The sequence below is a fragment of the Onychomys torridus genome, chromosome 9 (assembly GCF_903995425.1).
Source record: "Onychomys torridus chromosome 9, mOncTor1.1, whole genome shotgun sequence".
NCBI classification, from domain to species: Eukaryota; Metazoa; Chordata; class Mammalia; order Rodentia; family Cricetidae; genus Onychomys; species Onychomys torridus.
The window spans coordinates 65837832-65857525 of NC_050451.1; the positions used below are offsets into that span (position 1 = coordinate 65837832).

Below are 19694 nucleotides of genomic sequence, written 5' to 3' on the forward strand. Positions count from 1 at the left end.
TAACTCATTTACCAGGGTTTGCAGCTATTTGGGGGTCAGTTATTTACCCAGGACAATTAAAATGTTTCACTTTGTGTCTTAATTTGTTTTCCATGCATGGGTCAAGGGATAAATGAGCATATAATGAAAACACTGAGCCATCCACAGTAGAGATTGGAGAATGTTGTAGGATCTGCGTGTTCTCTCTCTCTCTCTCTCTCTCTCTCTCTCTCTCTCTCTCTCTCCCTCTCTCCCTCCCTCCCTCCCTCCCTCCGTCCCTCCTCCCTCCCCCATTTATAAGAAGGTAATTATGTTTGCAGAAAACATTTTCTGTATATCAGTGTGGCCAACAAGAATGTGACAGATACTGTATTTTCATAGTATACATGTGTAAAATTATTCTTTAATATGTTTGCCCATGCTCTCAGTATGAAGAATCCATCTCTTCTGATAGTTCTATCTTTGAAGCCTAGAATCTGCCTGAAGTCTTGCTCAGATACTGGCTCCTTTTTCTAAAGGAGCCTTTCCCTGGTCTCTCTTGCTCAGTCCCAACAGCCCATGGCTTTGTTATTTCAGATAAAGCTTCTATTTACCTCCAGCTCTCTGGTTGGTTTACTCCATGGAGCCCCTACATGTGAATTTGAAGAGAAAAGAGAGTGAAAATTCAGAACAGGCTTAACAGTGGCAGGAAGTTAGCTGCATCCTTGTTCACCTTCATAAATGTATCCATGACTGGCTTAGATGGAGACCCAATGACCTTCTTCCAGGGAGAGAGGGCTCATTTCTTTCTAAGGCTGTACATTACTGTGGAAGTAGACCTGAGGCCAGAAGTCAGATTTGGATCTCTTCTCCAAGTGAGGGGACAGGTAGAGAGGGAACTTGTCCAACCCTAGGACTATTTGAAATGGTGGTCAAGCATCAGCTAGGCATGGGAATACCTGTCAAGAACATTTTGGAAATTTCTGTACTGTGAGAAATTTCTGTGATGAATTTTAAGTACCATTTAATTCTGCACACCATGGTGCTCTGTGAACCGAGGTGTGTTCGTTGTGAATCCCAGGGGCTCTGCTATAATGAGGGCTCATCAATCCAGGCTCAGGTTTACTCTAAATGGTGCTTCTTTTAATAACTCACTCACCATTGGGGTAGAGCAATACCAGTTGTTTTAATATTGATATATTTAGAAGGTAGAAAGCAACCCAAGAGAACAGATAGTGTATGGAGGGTGCTGATTGACATCTGTCCACAAGAGGACTGGTTAAGCCATTGTATTTTCTGCAGTTAGTCTTCAAATATAACATTGCCCTTTCTAGGAAACCTGAAGTGGTCTGTGTATAGAAGGTCATGGTTTTTAGAAGCTGTCTTCAGAGACCTAAAAGTTACAGATGGTCAAGAGAGTACACAGATCCTCTTTCCTTTCTGTTTTTAGTGGACAGAATAGTTCTTTTTCCTGAAGGTCGCAGATTGATCTTTGATTATTTGTTCAATCTAGAAATAGAGAGTGTAGGCTTTTTGAAAAGCAAAGGATTCCTGAGAAAATTAATTACATCTACGACATACATGCACATACACACACACACACACACACACACACACACCATACACACATTCATACACACACACACACACACACACACACACACACTCACACACACACACAGCGCTAGCTCTAAAATGTTGACTAGTGTTTTTCTTGTGTCAAAAAGTAATTGGCTTTTCTCTTCTACCCATGTTTGCTTACTTAGATGGATAAGTCTCTTTTGGTCATGTTATTAGATTGTATGATTTCAGAGGAACCCTGCCTTCTTGCTGCCTGCCCATCCACCTGCCTGCCTCCTTGCCTGTCCATCTTTGTGTGCCCTTCTCCTGGAGATAGGCAACATGTTGAGGGTGAGGTAATGCCTCACCCATTCTGTGATCATTACTTACCTAAGATAAAAGGAAGATGATTTACAGCTTAAAATTGGCTGCTTGACAAAGTAGAAAAATGGAGGATATAATCACAGTCCCCATAATGGAATGCGGTGTTTGAGAACTGGCCAGATCCACTTTTCATCTTCTGTGGTACATGCCAAATTGAAACTCCTTTCTTCCAATGATTTCACCTCCTTCCTACTATACATTTATGCCTCTGTCATGCTAATGTACTGGTTAGTGGGCCTGGAGATGCAGCTATTTATAGATCTGGGCTGTTTCAAACAGCAGCTGCAAGAAACCTCACAAAAGGGAGTGTATCATGATAACCCGCCCTTGACCCAGCGCTGGGCGAGTTTGGGACCTGAAATCCAAGCAGAAGACTTGTTGGGGGTACCAAAAGCTTGTCTTGTGTTCTCTGACACGTTTCTCCTAAATTATTCTACTCTGACACTTAAAGTCCATCTTTATTCTTGCTTCTAAGAAACATTCTGCCTTTTGTGTTCTTTAGCTTTCAAACCTCCAAGCCTTGGGATTGAGCCCTGGCATCAAACTGTTTAGTGTTGATGCTCCTTTTTTTAAAAAATGTTTCCTTCCCTCTTCCCATGCACACATGCATTTAAAAGTGTATAGCTAGGTAATATTTACATCGAAGGGGTGAGGGGGAGATCCTGCCATATTCTGCATTCTTGCTGGAGATTGACAAGTTGACTTTAATCATCCTAAGTTTAGTGTTGACTGATGCAAGCAGTGAAAGGGAGAGTTAGCTGTGTCCAGACTTAGATCCATTCTCCAGGTAAGGGCTCAGGAAGAGGGGAGCAGAGTTTGTGGAGCGAGAAGTGCGGGTATATGAAAGGCACAGAATGCTAACACAGAGGAACGATTCAGTAGCTCCTTCATCTTTTTGTCTTAAAGAGAACACTGAAAGAAGAATATGTGGAGTATAAATGGTCTCTCTTCGCAGGTACACTATGATGGGAATGTCTAACTTGACAGTTATGAAAAGTCTGCAATGATTTTATTACTGTACAAGGAACAGAGGGTTGTTACAGGAGCATGTTCAATTCTATGGATTTGATGGGAGCTGTGACATGCTTTGCCCTCCCTGGATTCACCTCTGCAAGCAATGGCCTCAGCATTCTCCTCATTTCGAAGAAGGGTCCTCTTAACTTTGTTTAATGGAGTGTTACTGCTTGTGGCAGGGTCGGGGAACTGGAGAGCTGCCTCCGTGGTTAAGAATATTTGTTGCTCTTGTGAAGACCCTGATTTGGTTCCCAGTACCTACATATGGCTAAACACCAACCATCCGTAGCTCCAGTTCCAGGGGCTGACATTTGGTACTGACTTTTGATCCTTCAGGTACCTGGGGTGCACATGGTACATGTACATATATATGCAGGCAAACACTCATAAATAAATGCAAAATTTAAGGATATTACTGCCTAACAAATCTCCCCATCAATTTGTTTTACCTAAAGCTCTCTATCCAAACCTTAGTTTTCTTCTTTGACACTAATTAGCAGATAGTGATCATTAATAAGCAGTCAGAATCCTGTGTGTTTACCAGACTTAAAAACATTATAATATTTTTTCATCTAGGAGTTTAGGTTATCTCTTATCATCCATCTCTTCCTTACCACTTTTAAGCTATTTCAAAGTGTTCCCAATACTCAAAAGAATTAAGAAGCAATATATTAGTTTGCTGGTATTTCTGCACTGTGTATTGTGCTTGCTAGCTTCAGGGTGGGCAAACGTGATGAATCGTCTTAATCATCCTGAGCTTAGAGTTGTATTAGAGAGTGGTGCTCAAGCAGAGTGTCATGGGAGCATAGAGGAGAGAGTCCACATCTCCTGTCTTCTTCCATAAGAATACCAATGGCATCTTTCTTCAAGGTCATTGTGATTGACATTGGATACTTTCCTATGAACCATCTGGTATTCTGTGGCTTGTTTAGTGGCGTATCTCTGTGATGGTGGCCACCATTGATCCCTTCTCTAGTCCATGAGAAGTGTCAGCTTTTGTGTGTTCTTACCATGTTTTTGGTTTTTTGTTTTGTTTTTAAGTGTTTGCATGCAGGAAGGTGTTTAGGTTGTTTGTTTTCCTTTTTTTTGATATTTTGCATGTGTGTATGAGTGTTTGTCTGCATATATGTAGTCTGTGCACCACACATATGTAGTACCCATGGAGGCCAGAATTTCCTGGGACTGGAATTACAGATAGTTGTGATATACCATGTGGGTTTCAACCCTGGGTCCTCTGGAAGAGTTGCCAGTGTTCTTAACCAGTGAGCCATCTCTACATCTCTCCACCACTACCCCCCCCCCCCCTTTTAAACCATGTTTTCAAGAGCAGTTTCATTCTGTCCCAAAATTTGCAGATTCCTCTCATCTTCCGAGCAGTAAAACACTCAGGAGTGAAGATGACTTATTCACCTTAGAAAACAGTGGAAAAACACTCGGCAGAGCTTGTCTTTGTGGTCTATATTTTTGAAAAGAAAACAGAAATTTACAGAACAAATGTAAAACACACAGCTTTCTAGTTGTTCTTTAATGGAAAGGTTGCTCTGGAGTTCCCTGGTACACCAGTAGGAGAAGCAAAACCCCTCCCACATTGTCATAAACAGCTCTTTTAAAAACATGACATTAACATATATGTAGCATTTATCTAGTTGTACTATATCCTATCATTTTAATCTGTGCAATGTCTCTCTAAACTATGAAATGGTCAGCAGGTGTCTGCTGAACACCAATAGTAGATAGATTCTTAGTGGTGGAAAGACATGAATTTGGGATGAAAACATGGCTTTTTAGCACACACGCAAACTATAGCTAGTGAAGAGTTCCTAACAAATGGAGCTTCAGCTATCATGTGACATAAGTTTGCTTTGATCTCATCTCATTCAAAGGCATTAGTAAAACCCACTCTCTCATTGTGATGGTTTTTCTATTAAAGCAGGTATGAGTCTAAGGAAATTAGGTCAAATAAATTCATTTTTTTAATCAAATATTTTTGAAAACCTAGCTAACTTTTGTCATTTTTAACAGGAAATTCCTTTTTGTGGACAGCCACAGGCGGATCTTCTTCTTTAAAATATCTGTCCTTAGTATGTATAGAGTTAGAAAGGACTGGTAGGCACAACACTTTCCCAAGCACAAGCAGCCCGCTCTCCTCCTGAACTAGAGTGCTTTTGTAGGCTGGATGAGATTTAAGACATTTTTGCTCAGTTGATATGACCCGGTGAAGTCCTGAGCAAAATTTGTATCTTGTTAAACATTTGGGAAATTAGGTGTAAGATTTCCGTCTTCAGTATATTTCTGCCTTCAGACAGGTTGGAGGGCCATTACGCCCAGGCAGAGCTCTCCTGTTATCCTTGACACTCTGTACATCTGATTGCTTTATAATAATAATCCCTCAGTAAAACCTGTAAGCAGACACCGCCAATTTCATAATTTGTCAGGAAGCTCTTAAAAGCTTTTGTATTTGCATAGAAAGGAAAATCTCGAGGGAAAAAAAAAATCATCCATCTTTTATATGATGTTATTTTATAAAGGAATTGTGGGAATGAAACAGCCTGCTACAATTTAGATGTGGTACAGAAAACTAGGGCAACCCTTACTTTTAGAAATACCAAGTGTTATTCACTGTTTTATAATTAATTACATAATTATACCTCAGAACACAAAGATCCCAGGATACCTTAATAGAAACACTGCACTTCCAAATAAAATAACAATAATTATCACCTACTATATTCAAAGTACTTTATTAGCTGTAAATCTTAACTCCCTGTATCTGTGTGTAAATAAACATCATTAAGAATATTAATCTTTCCTATAGTTTAGAAATAAGAAAACTAAGGGAAGGAAGTTGATTTGAATGATCAATTAAGCATCGCGGTCTTGAATGGTTTAAAGGGGCCGGGATCCAACAGAAAGAGTAAGTGTTCACAAAGTACAAAAGTCACTCTTGAATTCATTCATAAATTACCAGGTAGTAATCAATATTTACAGTATTCCTCTTTGTTCAAGTCCATGTGACCAAATGAGCTTAAAATTTAAAGAAGTGTCCTGTCAGTCTTGAGACCACTAGAAGTACCTGGTAGGAATGAACTTGTTTCAGAGACACCGTCCTAGGTACCAAAAAGTCACATGAAGTTGCATGCAATTAAAACCATTGGGTTGGGAAACTGGAGAGCTATATTAAATTGAAAGTCATGGAGTTCAAGATAGGGATAAATGAAAGTTTACAAACCACATCCTGCTAATAAAGCTATCTGTTTTGAAATAGCAGCAGTCTGTTAAGGTCGCTGTGAAAGATGTAGATAGAGGCCATGGCCCCCAGGGCCTTTGATACCCCTGTATAGAGCCTCAACCACCACAGTGAGAATTAGCACTGGAACAGACAGTGTGGAGCCAAGACAAGCTGGTGCCATCCCTGTGACACTGTAGAAAAAGTCAAGGTTAAGCGTAGCGAGCGAGGCACAAGCCATTAAGCCAACAAAGTAAGGAGATATTCTCTGATAGAGTGTTCCAGAACTGCAAACTCATTAGACAGGAAGAAAACTGTGTGATTGATGTCCATTTGCGGAGATCTGGGCTGGAGGAAGGGAGCCAACCACACTTCATTTGGGGAGCCACGTAAGACAAATAGTGGCCTTGTGGTGATCCGAGGCTGCTCCACTATAGGGCCGTTGGGGAGAGGAATGAGTCATGCTCATCTGGCCCTGCCTCGGTGCCCTGAAAGGGCTGGAGCAGAGAGAAAAGGACTCTGCTGATGAGTGGACAGCCACAGGGCCTACACGCAGGCTTGCTGTGTGTTTGCTGAACTTGGTTTATATGTAAAGAATCCATCTTGTGGTATTTGTTACCTATGATAATTGTACAATACATCAGCACATTCTAGATTCATTTGCTGCTAGTGTTTAACAGAGAGTTTTGATGTATATGTTCTGAATACAGTTTGTGCCCCAAATTGGAATCATCCACTGCTAGGCGATAGGTAATTGGGAGAAAAATGCCCCAGTGTCTCATTTGTTCTTCTTAGCGACAGCTAGAGATTTGTTGAACTCCAAAAACCACATGCTCATTGTGCACCTACCCTTGAGATACTGAGACCTGAGCTTGCATTTCAGCTGAACTGGCAGGAAGCTTTCTGGCCTCACCGTGCTTATTAAGGAGTGGGCTACTGATACTTGGCCCTAAGATTCAAAGACTGTAACTTGAAATACTCAGACCCACACTATACTCCAAAGCCAGAGTGTCTAAACGTCTGAACAGAAGTGTGACTCTGGGGGGGAAGTAAATTTACACCTAGCAAAAACAGATATTTAACTCTGGTTGTCATCTCAAACAGTCTTCGGGTCACTCATCCAAGTTCACAACTGGCAAAAGTCACTTCAACTGTAAATGGTTGGCTTTTGCATTGTAAGAGTGGATAAAAGGCATTATAATTTTATTATTAATGTCACAGAGAGGCCCTTTGTAACTTTCCTGTATGTTGTATTGTTATTTGTATTTAGTAGAAAAACACTTTGAGTATAACAAAAGACTTATCTCTCTATAAATATAAATACATACAGACATGCTTCCATATATACACATACATATACACACTATATGCCATGTAATTCTGAGGAAAAAATTTGGACCAAACTTGGGCCGGTTAAATTCATCATTTTATAAAACTGAAAAACAAACATTTTGCCTCTGCCCCTGCAGCCTTGTAGATTTCTCCCCAGGCCAGGCCATGCCATTCTTTCCTCTTGCCTTTTCTGATGACTGTTAGCTCCTTTGCCAGCCTTACAGAAAGAGAAAGGTCCTTGCTTTTTCGATTCTTCCTCTCTGCTTTTTGTCCTCCTTGAATACATTTCACAGATGACCGTCTTCCAAAATAACAACATCAATTAATTTCTTTTTTAACTTGAAAAGAAATCATGTTCGCCCGAGTCTGCCCTGGCCATTGGTGTGCAGTGTGTGGAAGAGGCTGTGCCAGTGCTGATAAGGCTCAGAGGCTGAAGCCGGAGACTAAACCCTGACACACTCAGACGCAGGTCCTGGGCCAGGGGAGGTGATAAGGTGACCCAAACAATCTCCTAAGCAGAGAACTGTGCCACAACGCTGCAGGTCAGCAGTAAGCACCTGAGTGATGTCCCCAACGCTAGAAGCGGTTCTTTGTGTTCTGTTCTGTTTAAATAGACAGCGGTCCGTTACTCTTTGCTGTGAATGCCCCTTCCTCACCACAGTCCTCTCCTCTTCCTCAGAGTCCAATGCTGTCCGAGGGGACCCTCCACTCAGCTGTCAAAGCACCCGGGCGCCCCATGGTGCTTGTAACTCAATGGTAGATGCAGCTGCTGCATTCGAGAGCATCACCCAGTGTCCTCAGGAGCTCCCTCAGATGATGGCAGCAGGTAAAGGTTGGTGGCTAGTGGGAGACACAAAAGAGATCATTTACATTTTTACCGGAAAGCTTGCTCAACCATGAAAATCAGTGCTGAATCGGGGGCCAGAGCCTGGGGACAGGGGGAGGCTATGAAACTCAAGAAAAGAAAGAACAAAAAAAAAAAAAGTGCTAAATCAAAATTTAACACAGTTTTCCAGTTTTTTTTTTTAAATTTAATTTCTGTTTTCTAATTTTATTTACTGGTTTATTAGCCAGTATTTATAAGGGATACTCTAAAAAGCGGCCATGAATTTGAAAGACAGCAAGGAAGGGGTTATGGGAGGGGTTTGGAGGGCGGAAAGGGGAGGGGGAAACTATGTTATTATAATTTTTAAAAAAGTAAAATAATGAAAAAGGAATATTCTAAAAAAAAAAAGTCATTTTAGATAGACACGTGCATTCCCTTAGAGGAAGTATGCTTCGGTGATTGCCTTACCAACCTAACGAAGACCTGTTCTAGTCCTTGGCAAGTGTTTCTTGTCGGATGGCTAATCAGGAGGGATGCCTGGACCAGCATAATGCTCAGAAACAGACACATTTATCTGTCTCGCTCTGCTAGGCAGTTGACATCCCACCCCTTTCTTCTAGACCTTGTCTCTTAGCAAGTGTTGCCTCACAGGGAAGAGGAAAGTGATTCTCCATTTCTTTCCCAGAGGTCCTCTTTCATGGCATGCTGCAAACAATACGGATTCCATGTCATCAAGTTTCCTTCTAGAAAGTTCCATGAATGCACTTCCTTATGCCTCCCTTTTTACGCTCCCACCCTGATACTTTTACATCTGGAGAGATTAGTGGTGTAGTATAGACCACAGTGCTTTTTCTAACGTCTTGGCGATGTGCTAAATGAAGCCTCGTATCTTTAGAAACATGATTTCCTGTAAAGGGCAGACAGAGCTTGCCTGTCACCACTAAGCTAAGTTTGTTTCTCCTGCAGCAGCTGATGGTTTGGGGAGTATAGCCCTAGACACCACCCAGCTCGACATGTCCGTCACCGACCCTGCAGCCTGGGCCACAGCTATGAACAACTTGGGCATGGTTCCCGTGGGCTTGCCTGGCCAGCAGCTCGTGTCTGGTAAGCTTTCTCCTAGTTTCAAAGATGCTTTGCGGCACTGCCAGATGCTCTCGGTGACAGGTGTTCTGCGGTAATCTCACTCCGTGCCGGTGTCGAACACGGTTTTGGATTTTTGACTGAGGCGTGTGTGGCTGTTGGTGCTAGAGATTGCTTCCATGTGCACTTTGCTCTGGGCAGCCACAGCAGCCTGCACCCGACCCGCGGCTGATAACACACCGCACCTTTTCTCCACAGCCTTTCAGGACAGTCGCGCTCTCAGAGTGGTGGATGGGGTGGCTGATAGCTTCTTTCCCCTTTGCGAAACTTACTCTTGCGCATGGCTCCATGTGACCGCCGTCTCCTCTGTGGTAGCTCGGGAGACACGTGCTCGGTTGCTGCTTTCGCTCCTGTTCCCCTGTTGCAAACGTGGAAGTAGAAAATGGCTGTTGAGGGTCGCTTTGCCAGCACTGAAGTGACAGATGTGGCAACTCAGCACAACGACACCACGCTCAGACTTTGCTGCCCTGCTACAGTCTCAAATAGTAATTCAGAGCAGTCAACAGGCAGCATATTTAGAAATGCCATCAAGTCAAAGGTCATTTAAAGGTTTTACTGCTTAATTCAGTATGTGTTTCTTGAGGGTTTTATATGTGCTTTGTACGACAGGCTTTATATATTTATATATCTGTAAGTATCAGCAAAAAGCATGTCTCAATTGAAATAGAAAAAATTGAGTCATGATAGAACTAGAAAGCTGATGTGCAGGACTGGGTGTTCAGTGGTAGGTCGTAAGGATGCAATATGGCAGTTTGCTGGTCAGTCCCTGGGGCTCTGAAGGGAGGGGTTATCAGATGGGAGGTGAGCTTTGTCTGCAGAGATGGTGGGACTTGCATGTCTACCCAGTCACTCAACAAATTCTAAGGCTCTACTGGGTACAGAGGCCTGAACAGTGAACGAATGGGCTCCTCCCCATCCTCTTGGGGTATGCATTGGTGGGATGACCACAAGGTACTATACTGAAGTATGTGTTTCAACAGCATAATAATTATCGAATTGTCTTTGACCATCAAGTCCAGAGATGGTGGATGGTGTGCACTCAACTGGAATCGGTTCTCTTTGGAATGTTTAATTCTGCCCACAATGCTAAGTTCCAACTGTCCTTCCTTCTTTCCTTCATCCCTCTATCCGTTCCTCTCTCCCTTCCTTCATCCATGTAGCCTTGCTTCCCTCCCTTTATTCTTTAGTCAACAATGTTCATAAACAAAAAAACCCACTAAATTATCTATGTTAAATTATATATATATATATATATATATATAGTTTCTCTTTAAAGACTTCTAAATTTAATATATATATTAAATTATATATATATTAAATCATATATATTAAATCATATATATATGATTTGCCTGCATGTGTACTACATGTATGTCTGGTGCTCATAGAGTCCGGAAGAGGGCATTGGATTCCCTGGAACAATGGTCATAAACAGTAAAAACAGTTGTGAGCTACTGTGGGAGCTCCAAGAATGGAACCCAGGTTCTCTGGAAGAGCAACCAGTGTTTCTAACCATGGAGCCACTTCGCCATCCCCATGATTTCCTTTTAGTACAGTAAGAAGGAGCATGAGAGGAGGTCGGTGACAGGAAACCGTGAGACAAGAAAAACTAAAGGAAAGAAAGAGACTGGATTGTAGCCAGTTGAGAAGCTCCGCACCTATAATTCCTGCACTAGGGAGGCTGAGGCAGGAGGATTATGAGTTTCTGGCCAGTTTGACTATGTTGCTGGTGAAATCACACTTTTCAAAATGCTATAGAGTTACTACTGTAGTGGAAGCTGTTCTGCTGTATGGGTGGGTATGCATCATAAAGGACATTGTCTATGAGTTTCTGGCCAGTTTGACTATGTTGCTGGTGAAATCACACTTTTCAAAATGCTATAGAGTTACTGTAGTTGAAGCTATTCTGCTTCATGGGTGGGTATGCATCATAAAGGACATTGTCTATGAGTTGCAAATGAGCTCATCCAGGCCCTTTCAGAATTGGGTCCAGGCAGATACTTCCTTTTAGATAACAGGAGAGTAGAGATTTGTATTTCCCCACTCACGTTTTCCCAGCTGCCTAATTGAAATACTCATACAGCAAAAAGGACTCCACGCTCATCTCAGCTCCCGTTTCTCTCAGAAAAATGTGTGACTTCTAGTGTAAGCCTAAACCTCAATAATTCATTATTTTTTCCTTCACGATTTTGAGTCTTCTGACATTTTAACCATGACCAATTTATGATTTTCCTAGCAACCTACCATGAAAAGAATTACAGCCCTGCTCGTTATAGAAGATTTACCGTATCTGCCCTGAATTGCATTCTCTATCTGCTATATTAGCCAGGCAGCCTAGACTGGTGTTGAGCCTTTCAGGGTGTCTCCCGGCTTTTCTTCCTCACTTCTGTGACCTGATGAGGTAAACTGCACTTGGGGATGTTCTCAGGACCAGCTAACTGCAGATATTGTACCATCATCCTGTCTGATTCTGTTGAGATTGGCTGGTCTTTGTGTGTTTTCCTTCTGTCCTTTTTTTGTTTTCCTATGAAATGTTTCAGTCATTGTGAATATGAAATTCTTTTCTTATGTATTTTGTGAACATATCACCTTCAACTATTCTGTTTTCGTGTTAAAAAGGTAAATCATCCATCAGGTCAGTAGCCATACTCTAAGTATTTCGTCCATTTCTACTCCTTTGTTCTGAGTGAGTTTCTTTAGAGCATTATGAACCTTTTCTGTGGAGTGATCATGTCTGCTAAGACCCGTCATAACACTTACATGTGGTAGCTTATGAAAAATGTGTATCTGTATGTAATAAGTATTTGCTGAATGTTGGCTTTTTATCCTGTTTTTTTTTTTCCTTTTTTAAAACATTTTGACAGTTCCATACATGTAACGGTGGATTTGGGTCCTTTATGCCCTCATTCCCCTCTGTCTTCCTCAGAAACCTTTTCCTTCCCAACAAGCCTCTTCCTACTCTGGTTTCTTCCTGTGTGGCCCACTGAGTTTGAGTTTCCTGCCTGAGTGTGGGGCAGGTTATGTTACAGGAATACAAGCAGTCTACAAGTGGCTGCACCATTGGAGAGAATGACTCTTCCTTCCCCAGCAGCATGAGCTTGCACAAGACCCTCGGGAAGGAGTGGGGCCTCATGAATAAACTGGTGAAGGCCCAGCCTGTGCACAGGTCTTCGGCAGATAACCACAGCTCCAGTGGGTTCAGGAATGGAAAGCTCAGGATTTGACCGTCAACCCTGTCCCTGTCATTTTTCCTGGGCTTTTAAGGAGGAGACACAGATGTCCCATGTAGGGCCAATCACTCCACTGTCACTTATTCTTGGCATTTGAGACAGCTATGAATTTTTTTTAATTAACTGTGTCACTCCCTACAACAATAAAAGCTTTTGTGATAAAGACCAAGAACAGCACTACTTTAAAGATATAAACATGATCATTTAGAAGGCAGTTTAAGGGAACTAGAAGGAAGGCTCAGCAGTTAAGAGGACTGGCTGTTCTTTGAGAGGACCTGGGTTTAATATAGCCCACAAGCATCCTTAACTCCAGTTCCGGGGATTTGGCTCCCTCTTCTGGTCTTGGTGAGCACCAGGCATACACACAATACACATACATACATGCAGGCAAAACAGTAATATCTTTAAATAATACAAATAATAAAAATAAAGCAGTTTGTGATCATAAGCATCTAGCAAAACAGTAGTATTAGTTTCACCATTAGGGCCTGTGACCTCACCAGGCCAGGTTCAGAGTACCAGGTATCAGTTCACTCCTGTGAATCCCTGTTTCCTTAATTTTTTGTTTTTGGAGAAAATATAACTGTGAGCATTTTAAAGCATAGTCAGGACTTCTCATCAAATAAATTAATTTTGCTTGGTTGGTTCTTATGTGTAGAACCAGTAGGTCAAAGAAGAGCATATTTTAGAGTTACTTACTGTATTGTACATATTTTAGAGTTATCTTACTATATACTAGGCAGTTAATTTCTGATACTTAGTTGTATTTAATTTATTAATTTCATTTGCATATATGTCAGGCTATTACTTCACTTTGCATTTTTCAAGATCCAAATTCCGCAAGAAAATTCCCCCTAAAGGTCTATGCATTGAAGGCCTGTTCTCCAGCAAATGGCTTTACTGGGAGGTTATGGGGCCTTTGGAAGGTGGGGCCTAGTGGGAGGAAGTTAGGTCTTGGGGATATGTCCTTAGACAGGATGTTTGAATCCAAGCCTTTCCACTCCTCTCTCTTCGCTCTGATTTGTATTCATGGCATGATTTCCGCTCTCCAGGGACCAGCAGCTGTGGACTGAAACCCTTAAAGCCATAAGCAAACTTTCTCTTTTACAATTGGTTTTCCTCAGGCATTTTATCACAGTGGCAGAAAGCTGGCAAACACACCCTGTTTAGATTTTTTCGCCTTTTATTTTTTATTTATGTTTCCCTATTATAAATAGGTTATTCTCATTATGAGCTCATTTTACCAACTGTGGTCATGGATCACTTTTAATTGGTTTATGTTTGCTTACTTTTAAAAAAATCTATTTTAACACTCTGACTTCATACTTTCTAAAATATTTATCTAGCCTCGTTTTTCTTCTTAATATTAATTCCTTTATGAATTCTTCATTCTATTTCTAAGTGCAGAATAGTTTGTATACTCTTGGGGTGGATATATGTATTTCCAGTTTTGTACTTTCTCATTAATTCTTCTATCTTTTATGAGAAATCAGATTTCTATGAATTGTAGCATGAAACTTAGAAGGTCTTATTAATAAAAACAAACCTGAAGCCAGGTATTGGGGTAAATCTGGAAGATCAGAGAAGTAGAACAAGCCACAGCTTCCTCGCCTTGCCAATTCCTCAACTGATCCTGTTTCCTCAGACTGAAAGCCTCTGAGTCCTCATCTAGAATGAATCTCAGCTGAACTGCTGCTCAAAAGCCTGAAAGCTTAACCAGCTAGTTCCTGGTTTTCACACCTTTTATAGCTTTCTACTTCCTGCCATCACTTCCTGGCATTAAAGGCTGTTGTTACCATGCCTGGCTGTTTCCAGTGTGGCCTTGAACTCACGGAGATCCAGACGGATTTCTGCCTCTGGAATGCTAGGATTAAAGGTGTGTGCTACCACCACCTAACCTCTATGCTTAATATCATGGCTGTTCTGTTCTCTGACCCCAGATAAGTTTATTAGAGTGCACAATATTTTGGGGAACACAATATCACCACAATAAATGTCTCTCGGTTTTTAAAATATCTGTTGTATATTAGTGATCTTTTTTTATTCTAGCACCAAATTGGCGGATTCATATGGTTCTGTAGTTGTTTATGGGAAGCTCTGCCATCCCTTTTTACTGCATTTTACATATAAACTAGTTGTCCCTTCTTAGCATAGTCAGAGTGCCCTAGGCTCGGTGTCCAGAGTGGCCACCTCTGGAGTTCATCAGTGTGACTAGAGACTGCTAGACCGTCTTTGGTGTTTCAGAGGGGACTTGGAGATTCTTTAGTGTAGCATCCTTTCCAAGAAAACCTCCCTGCAGTAACTCTGACAAGGTTATAGAAAGGCTCAGTTTATGAGAACTTGGCTTTCTCCCAACATTTCTGATGTTTCTAAATGACCAAGTACTCTTCCTGTATTTGTTAAAATTAAACCGACACTAAATCTTGTTCCTTGATGCTTCTTCAGTTTATTGAGAGATTAAAATTATCAGCAAAGCAAAGTACACATTTTTCACATCCCTTGATTTTATCAAAAGGATTTCCCAAGAAATTGCATCACTTATTACCACCGTGTTACTTTTCTGATGTGCATCATATGCTGCCATAAATATGCCATTTATCATCCCGCATCTGCTTCCGCTCTCAGAAACGTCCATTTACCTTCCTGTGAAGTTCTGTGTGAGATCATTGCAGTGGACTTGTTTTCTCTTGTCCAAAATATAGCATTCTATTGTTATGCATCTGTCCTGCATCCTCTGCTACAAGGGGATGCTGCTTTCCTCCACTTACTGTTCCGTGTTTGTTTTATCCCCATAATTGTTTTGAGGGTTTGTGATTTTTATTGTAGATGTTCATTTGTTTGGCTCTCGGTGTTTTGTGCATTGTTAGAGCCATGCTATCTAAATTGCTCTGTTGTGATCTGTGTCCCCCGTTTGTTATTAGGTAGGGTGAATGTTGCGTTAGTATATAGGTGGCCTGACAACTGTGGCCAACTCTGGGTTAAACACAGGTAAATTACTTTCTTTGTGGATGTTTTTCCAAGTCTTTGCTATGTTGATGCACAATGTTTTCACAGTGTGAAAGCTAGTATGCAGGATTCTGAAACTCAACCCATCCTTTAGGAAATAGCAACCAGTATTTCCTGAGACACCAGAGTGCAGCCATCTGCACTGGGCATTTCCTGTCAGCCAATGCATCCATATGTTTTTGCCATGTATGTCATCGCTCACCTGACCTCGTTTAAGATTGTGTTTGTGTGTGTTGTAGCTGAATGGTGTCACTATCTAATTCCAACTTTCCTAACAGCTTCTCTCTGCTCAGGTCTTTCCTGAAACCTGCTCTTGGTTCTCTGTGATACACATTGTCCTGTATAAGGGACCCCCACCTCTGGTGTCACAGATCAGAATCTAGCTATCAGATCCTAAGCTCTGACCATCTGTGCAGCCAGGCACTCACTTCTCCATTGTCCAAGTCAGTGTGTGTGTGTGTGTGTGTGTGTGTGTGTGTGTGTGTGTATGTCTGTCTGTCTGTCTCTCTCTCTCTCTCTCTCTCTCTCTCTCTCTCTCTGATTTTGTAAAATTTTTTCTTTGAAGCAGTACGTGATGACTCAGAAGCCAGAGGTAGGTGGATCTCTATGAGTTCAAAGCCTGCCTGGTCTACAAGGAGAGTTCTAGAACAGCTAAGGCTGTTACATAGAAAAACTGTGCCTCAAAAAACAGATGTTGATCATATCCACCCCTCACATTCCCCTCCCTATTCTCTGCAGTATCCCCTATCACATGTCCTCCTTCCTAACTTCATGACTTTTTAAAATAACTTTAACTGATGTTTTCATTGTTTAATAATTTCATACATGCATATAATATGTTTTTGGTGGGGTTTTTTGTTTGTTTATTTGTTTTTTGTTTTTGTTTTTGGGTTGTTTTTTTTTCCAAGACAGGGTTTCTCTGTGTAGCTTTGTGCCTTTCCTGGAATTCACTCTGTAGCCCAGGCTGGCCTCGAACTCACAGAGATCTGCCTGCCTCTGCCTCCCGAGTGCTGGGATTAAAGGCGTGTGCCACCACTGCCTGGCTATAATATGTTTTGATTAAAGTTTACTTCCCACACCGGCCCCCACTATTCTCTTCCAACTTCATGCATTCTTTTTAAAGAATCCATTCTGTCCACTTAGTGCCGCCAGTTTGTGTGTTAGTATAGTGCTATCTACTGAAGCATGTGTGGACTCTCGGGGGCCACATCCTTGAAAAAGATGGACTCTCCCTGCCTCAGCAGTCATCAGTTTCCAGAAGCTTCTCACCTAGAGGTAGGATTCCTGACTACCTCTCTCCTCCATGCTGGGATTTTTTTTTTTTTCTTTTAATCTGTCTTGAGCTCACCCAGGTCTTACGCATATTGTCAGGACGTCTGTGACTTCCTATGAGCAACTGCCTGTCATGCCCAGGAAGTCCCATTTCCTGTGGTATCCTCTGCCTCTAGCTCTTCCCATCTCTTCTCCCATGGTGCTCCCTGAGTTTTGCAAGGAGGAAGTGTGATGCAGATATCCCATTTAGATCCACGTGCTCCAGAGTCTCTTATTCTTTGTGTTTTGCTTTTTTTTTTTTTTTTTAATTCCTTGCAGTTGTGGATCTCTGAGTTAATCATCACCTACTGCAAGAAGCAGCTTCTCTAATGAGGGTTGAGAGATGTAATCATCTTTGGGTATAGTGGTAAATCATTAGAAGTTAGTTTAATGCTATGTACAGTTAGTAGAGTTATAGTAGTAGACTGTTCCCTAGGTCACAGGTTCTTAGTCCCATTGATGTTGACAGGCATGCCTTCCATCTTGAGGAACTGGCCTTAAACCCAATATGAGGGGTTAGCGATACCCATAATGTTCATGCCGCTATTGCACCAGTGACTGTGTCTTTCTAGGTTGGTAATTACTGTAGTTCTCACAGCTAGGTGAGCTAGTCACTCTCTTCTCCCAGTAGTGCTCACGGCACCTCAGAGCACTATGGAAGCTAGTCATTAAGGACAGAGCTTCCAGGTCAGTGTCAAGTTTCTCCATGTTCTCTAACTCAAGTATGTGATGTTTTTAGCAAAATAGTCTATTAGATTCTAGAAGGTAACTAAACACAGTGGCAATCCTCTGTAATGTTTTAGGGAGGGATCTTTGGGACCAAACACTACAAAAGAAATAACCCATTCCTGGCACTGGACTTTTTGTCTGATAGCCTGTGGTATCTAGAAGCTCTGTCCCCCGGTTTGGGGATAATTCCCATGTGAACTCTCAGGTGGTGGAGTAAGGGTCATAATGGAGAGTCTGGGTGGAGATGGGGCCCTGCCTGGGCCTGTTTCACATGACTTGAGGGCTTCAGGCTGCAGGGTGGAGTCACCACAGAGGTAGAAGTCCCTGCTGGAGTGGAGTGATGCATGGGCAAGGGGGTCCTCGTGAAGCAAGTGTGGAGCTGCCACGGGGATCTGTCCTAGTTTGTTTTCTAACACTGGAAAATCAACTGGAAGAAGAGATGGAGAGCAGGAGACTTTGTGGATGTCTTCTGGTCATGAGATTATATCCTCCTCTTTGCACGTTTGGGGCATCTCCTTTCTTAATGTCAACACTCTTTCTTTAGCTGTTATCGATGTTGGTCGACATGAATCTTTCACACTAAGTTCCTTAGCATGCCCTCTGTTGTACCTGAAAATGGCATCATACTCCCTTTTAGCTGCAAGGAGGACCACACACCATCAGAGTGCTACACCCTCACTAGGGAGTACCTTGAAACCAGGAGTGACTTCTGTAGTCTGTGAGTAGCTGTTAATACTCTTCATTGCCCTGAGTTCATTCCTTGCTGTCTTCTCTTTCCATCTCTAGCTCCCTATCCTTGCCAGATCCTGCCACTCTGAAAGGTTAACTCTCGGACTCATGGGAGGGCTAGCATGGGATAGTTTCCCCACTGTCTTCTTCAGTATCCACCTCTCTTACCTGAGGTTTTCATTCATTTTCATTCATCTGTGCTTCCTTGGACTATTTTTTTTCTAGTTCCCTTCTTGGGTTGTTTAATCCTCCCAGGAACACCTTTTATCCTCTTTAATGTGCCCAGATATGAAGAGGCATTTGCTAAATCCTTTCATCTCCTCAAGCATCACCCCTTTAACTGGGATTTACCGAGCCAGATGTTGTGCTGAATGCTGGGATTACAAGACACAGACCTCACTGCCATGTAGCAGAGTCAGTTGAGAGACAGGAATAGTAAATAAGCAAATACAAATCAACAGGGTAAGTGGAGATGTTTCTAATAGGTAAGGATGCTATAGGGTGCCACTACAGAGTGGCAAGCATGGCAGTGGTGAGGTGGCCACCATATTTCTGCAAAGGACTTTCTAAGTACTGCAGATCACTTGTGGTAATGTGGAATGTTGGCAACAGGTCATTAAATACAAGGCTGTAACAGTTGCACAAATGAGACAATAATAAAATAATGCTAGTCATAATCCTGGCATTGGAGATCTAACTATGTGAAAGGCCTCAAGAGACATTTATTAATGATTACAGAAACATTAGGAATGGTCAGCCATATCCACATGAGATATAAGGAAAAGGAAAAATAACCATGAATCCTAGGAGTCTAGCCTTGGAAATTGATTCAATGGTGGGGAAAGGAAGGAGAAAAGAAGGACAAGGGCAAGCAGCTGTTTTCCTTTTGGGTATGACAAGTCTGAGGAACCTTTGGGAAGGAAGCTTGCAGTGAGCAGTCTACTCTATGGGCCATTGGCTCAGATAGATGGAGAAGTAGCTTTGGCAACCATAACACATGATGGTCTCGCATACCATGGGGACTTTCTGCTGTGAAATTAGGGAAGTCCTTTGTGTGTCCATGCTGATGTCAGTATGATGCAAATCCCTCTCTCTTATTTCCTATGACCTGCTAGATTCTGTCCGTTTGTTTGGTTGCAAGGCTTGACATGAAAGATGAGGTCTAGGGTAATAGATGCATTCTGGAAAAATCTGCCACACACGGTCTCCTCAGCTCACGGATTCTCAGGGAACTCTGTGGATAAACTAC

General features: G+C 42.0%; 1 protein-coding gene across 4 annotated transcripts in view; it reads left to right on the forward strand.

Annotated features, from left to right (window-relative positions):
* The window catches only part of Enox1 (ecto-NOX disulfide-thiol exchanger 1), a 560595-nt gene that overhangs the window by 341863 nt on the left and 199038 nt on the right, over positions 1 to 19694 (forward strand). For 3 of the 4 annotated variants that reach the window (XM_036199546.1, XM_036199549.1, XM_036199547.1), the window contains 2 exons: positions 8154 to 8300; positions 9267 to 9404. In XM_036199546.1, coding sequence (XP_036055439.1) covers positions 8228 to 8300; positions 9267 to 9404 — 211 coding nt within the window. In that variant the 5' untranslated portion in view covers positions 8154 to 8227. The remainder of the gene's footprint in view (positions 1 to 8153; positions 8301 to 9266; positions 9405 to 19694) is intronic. The other variant, XM_036199548.1, reaches the window with a different exon arrangement.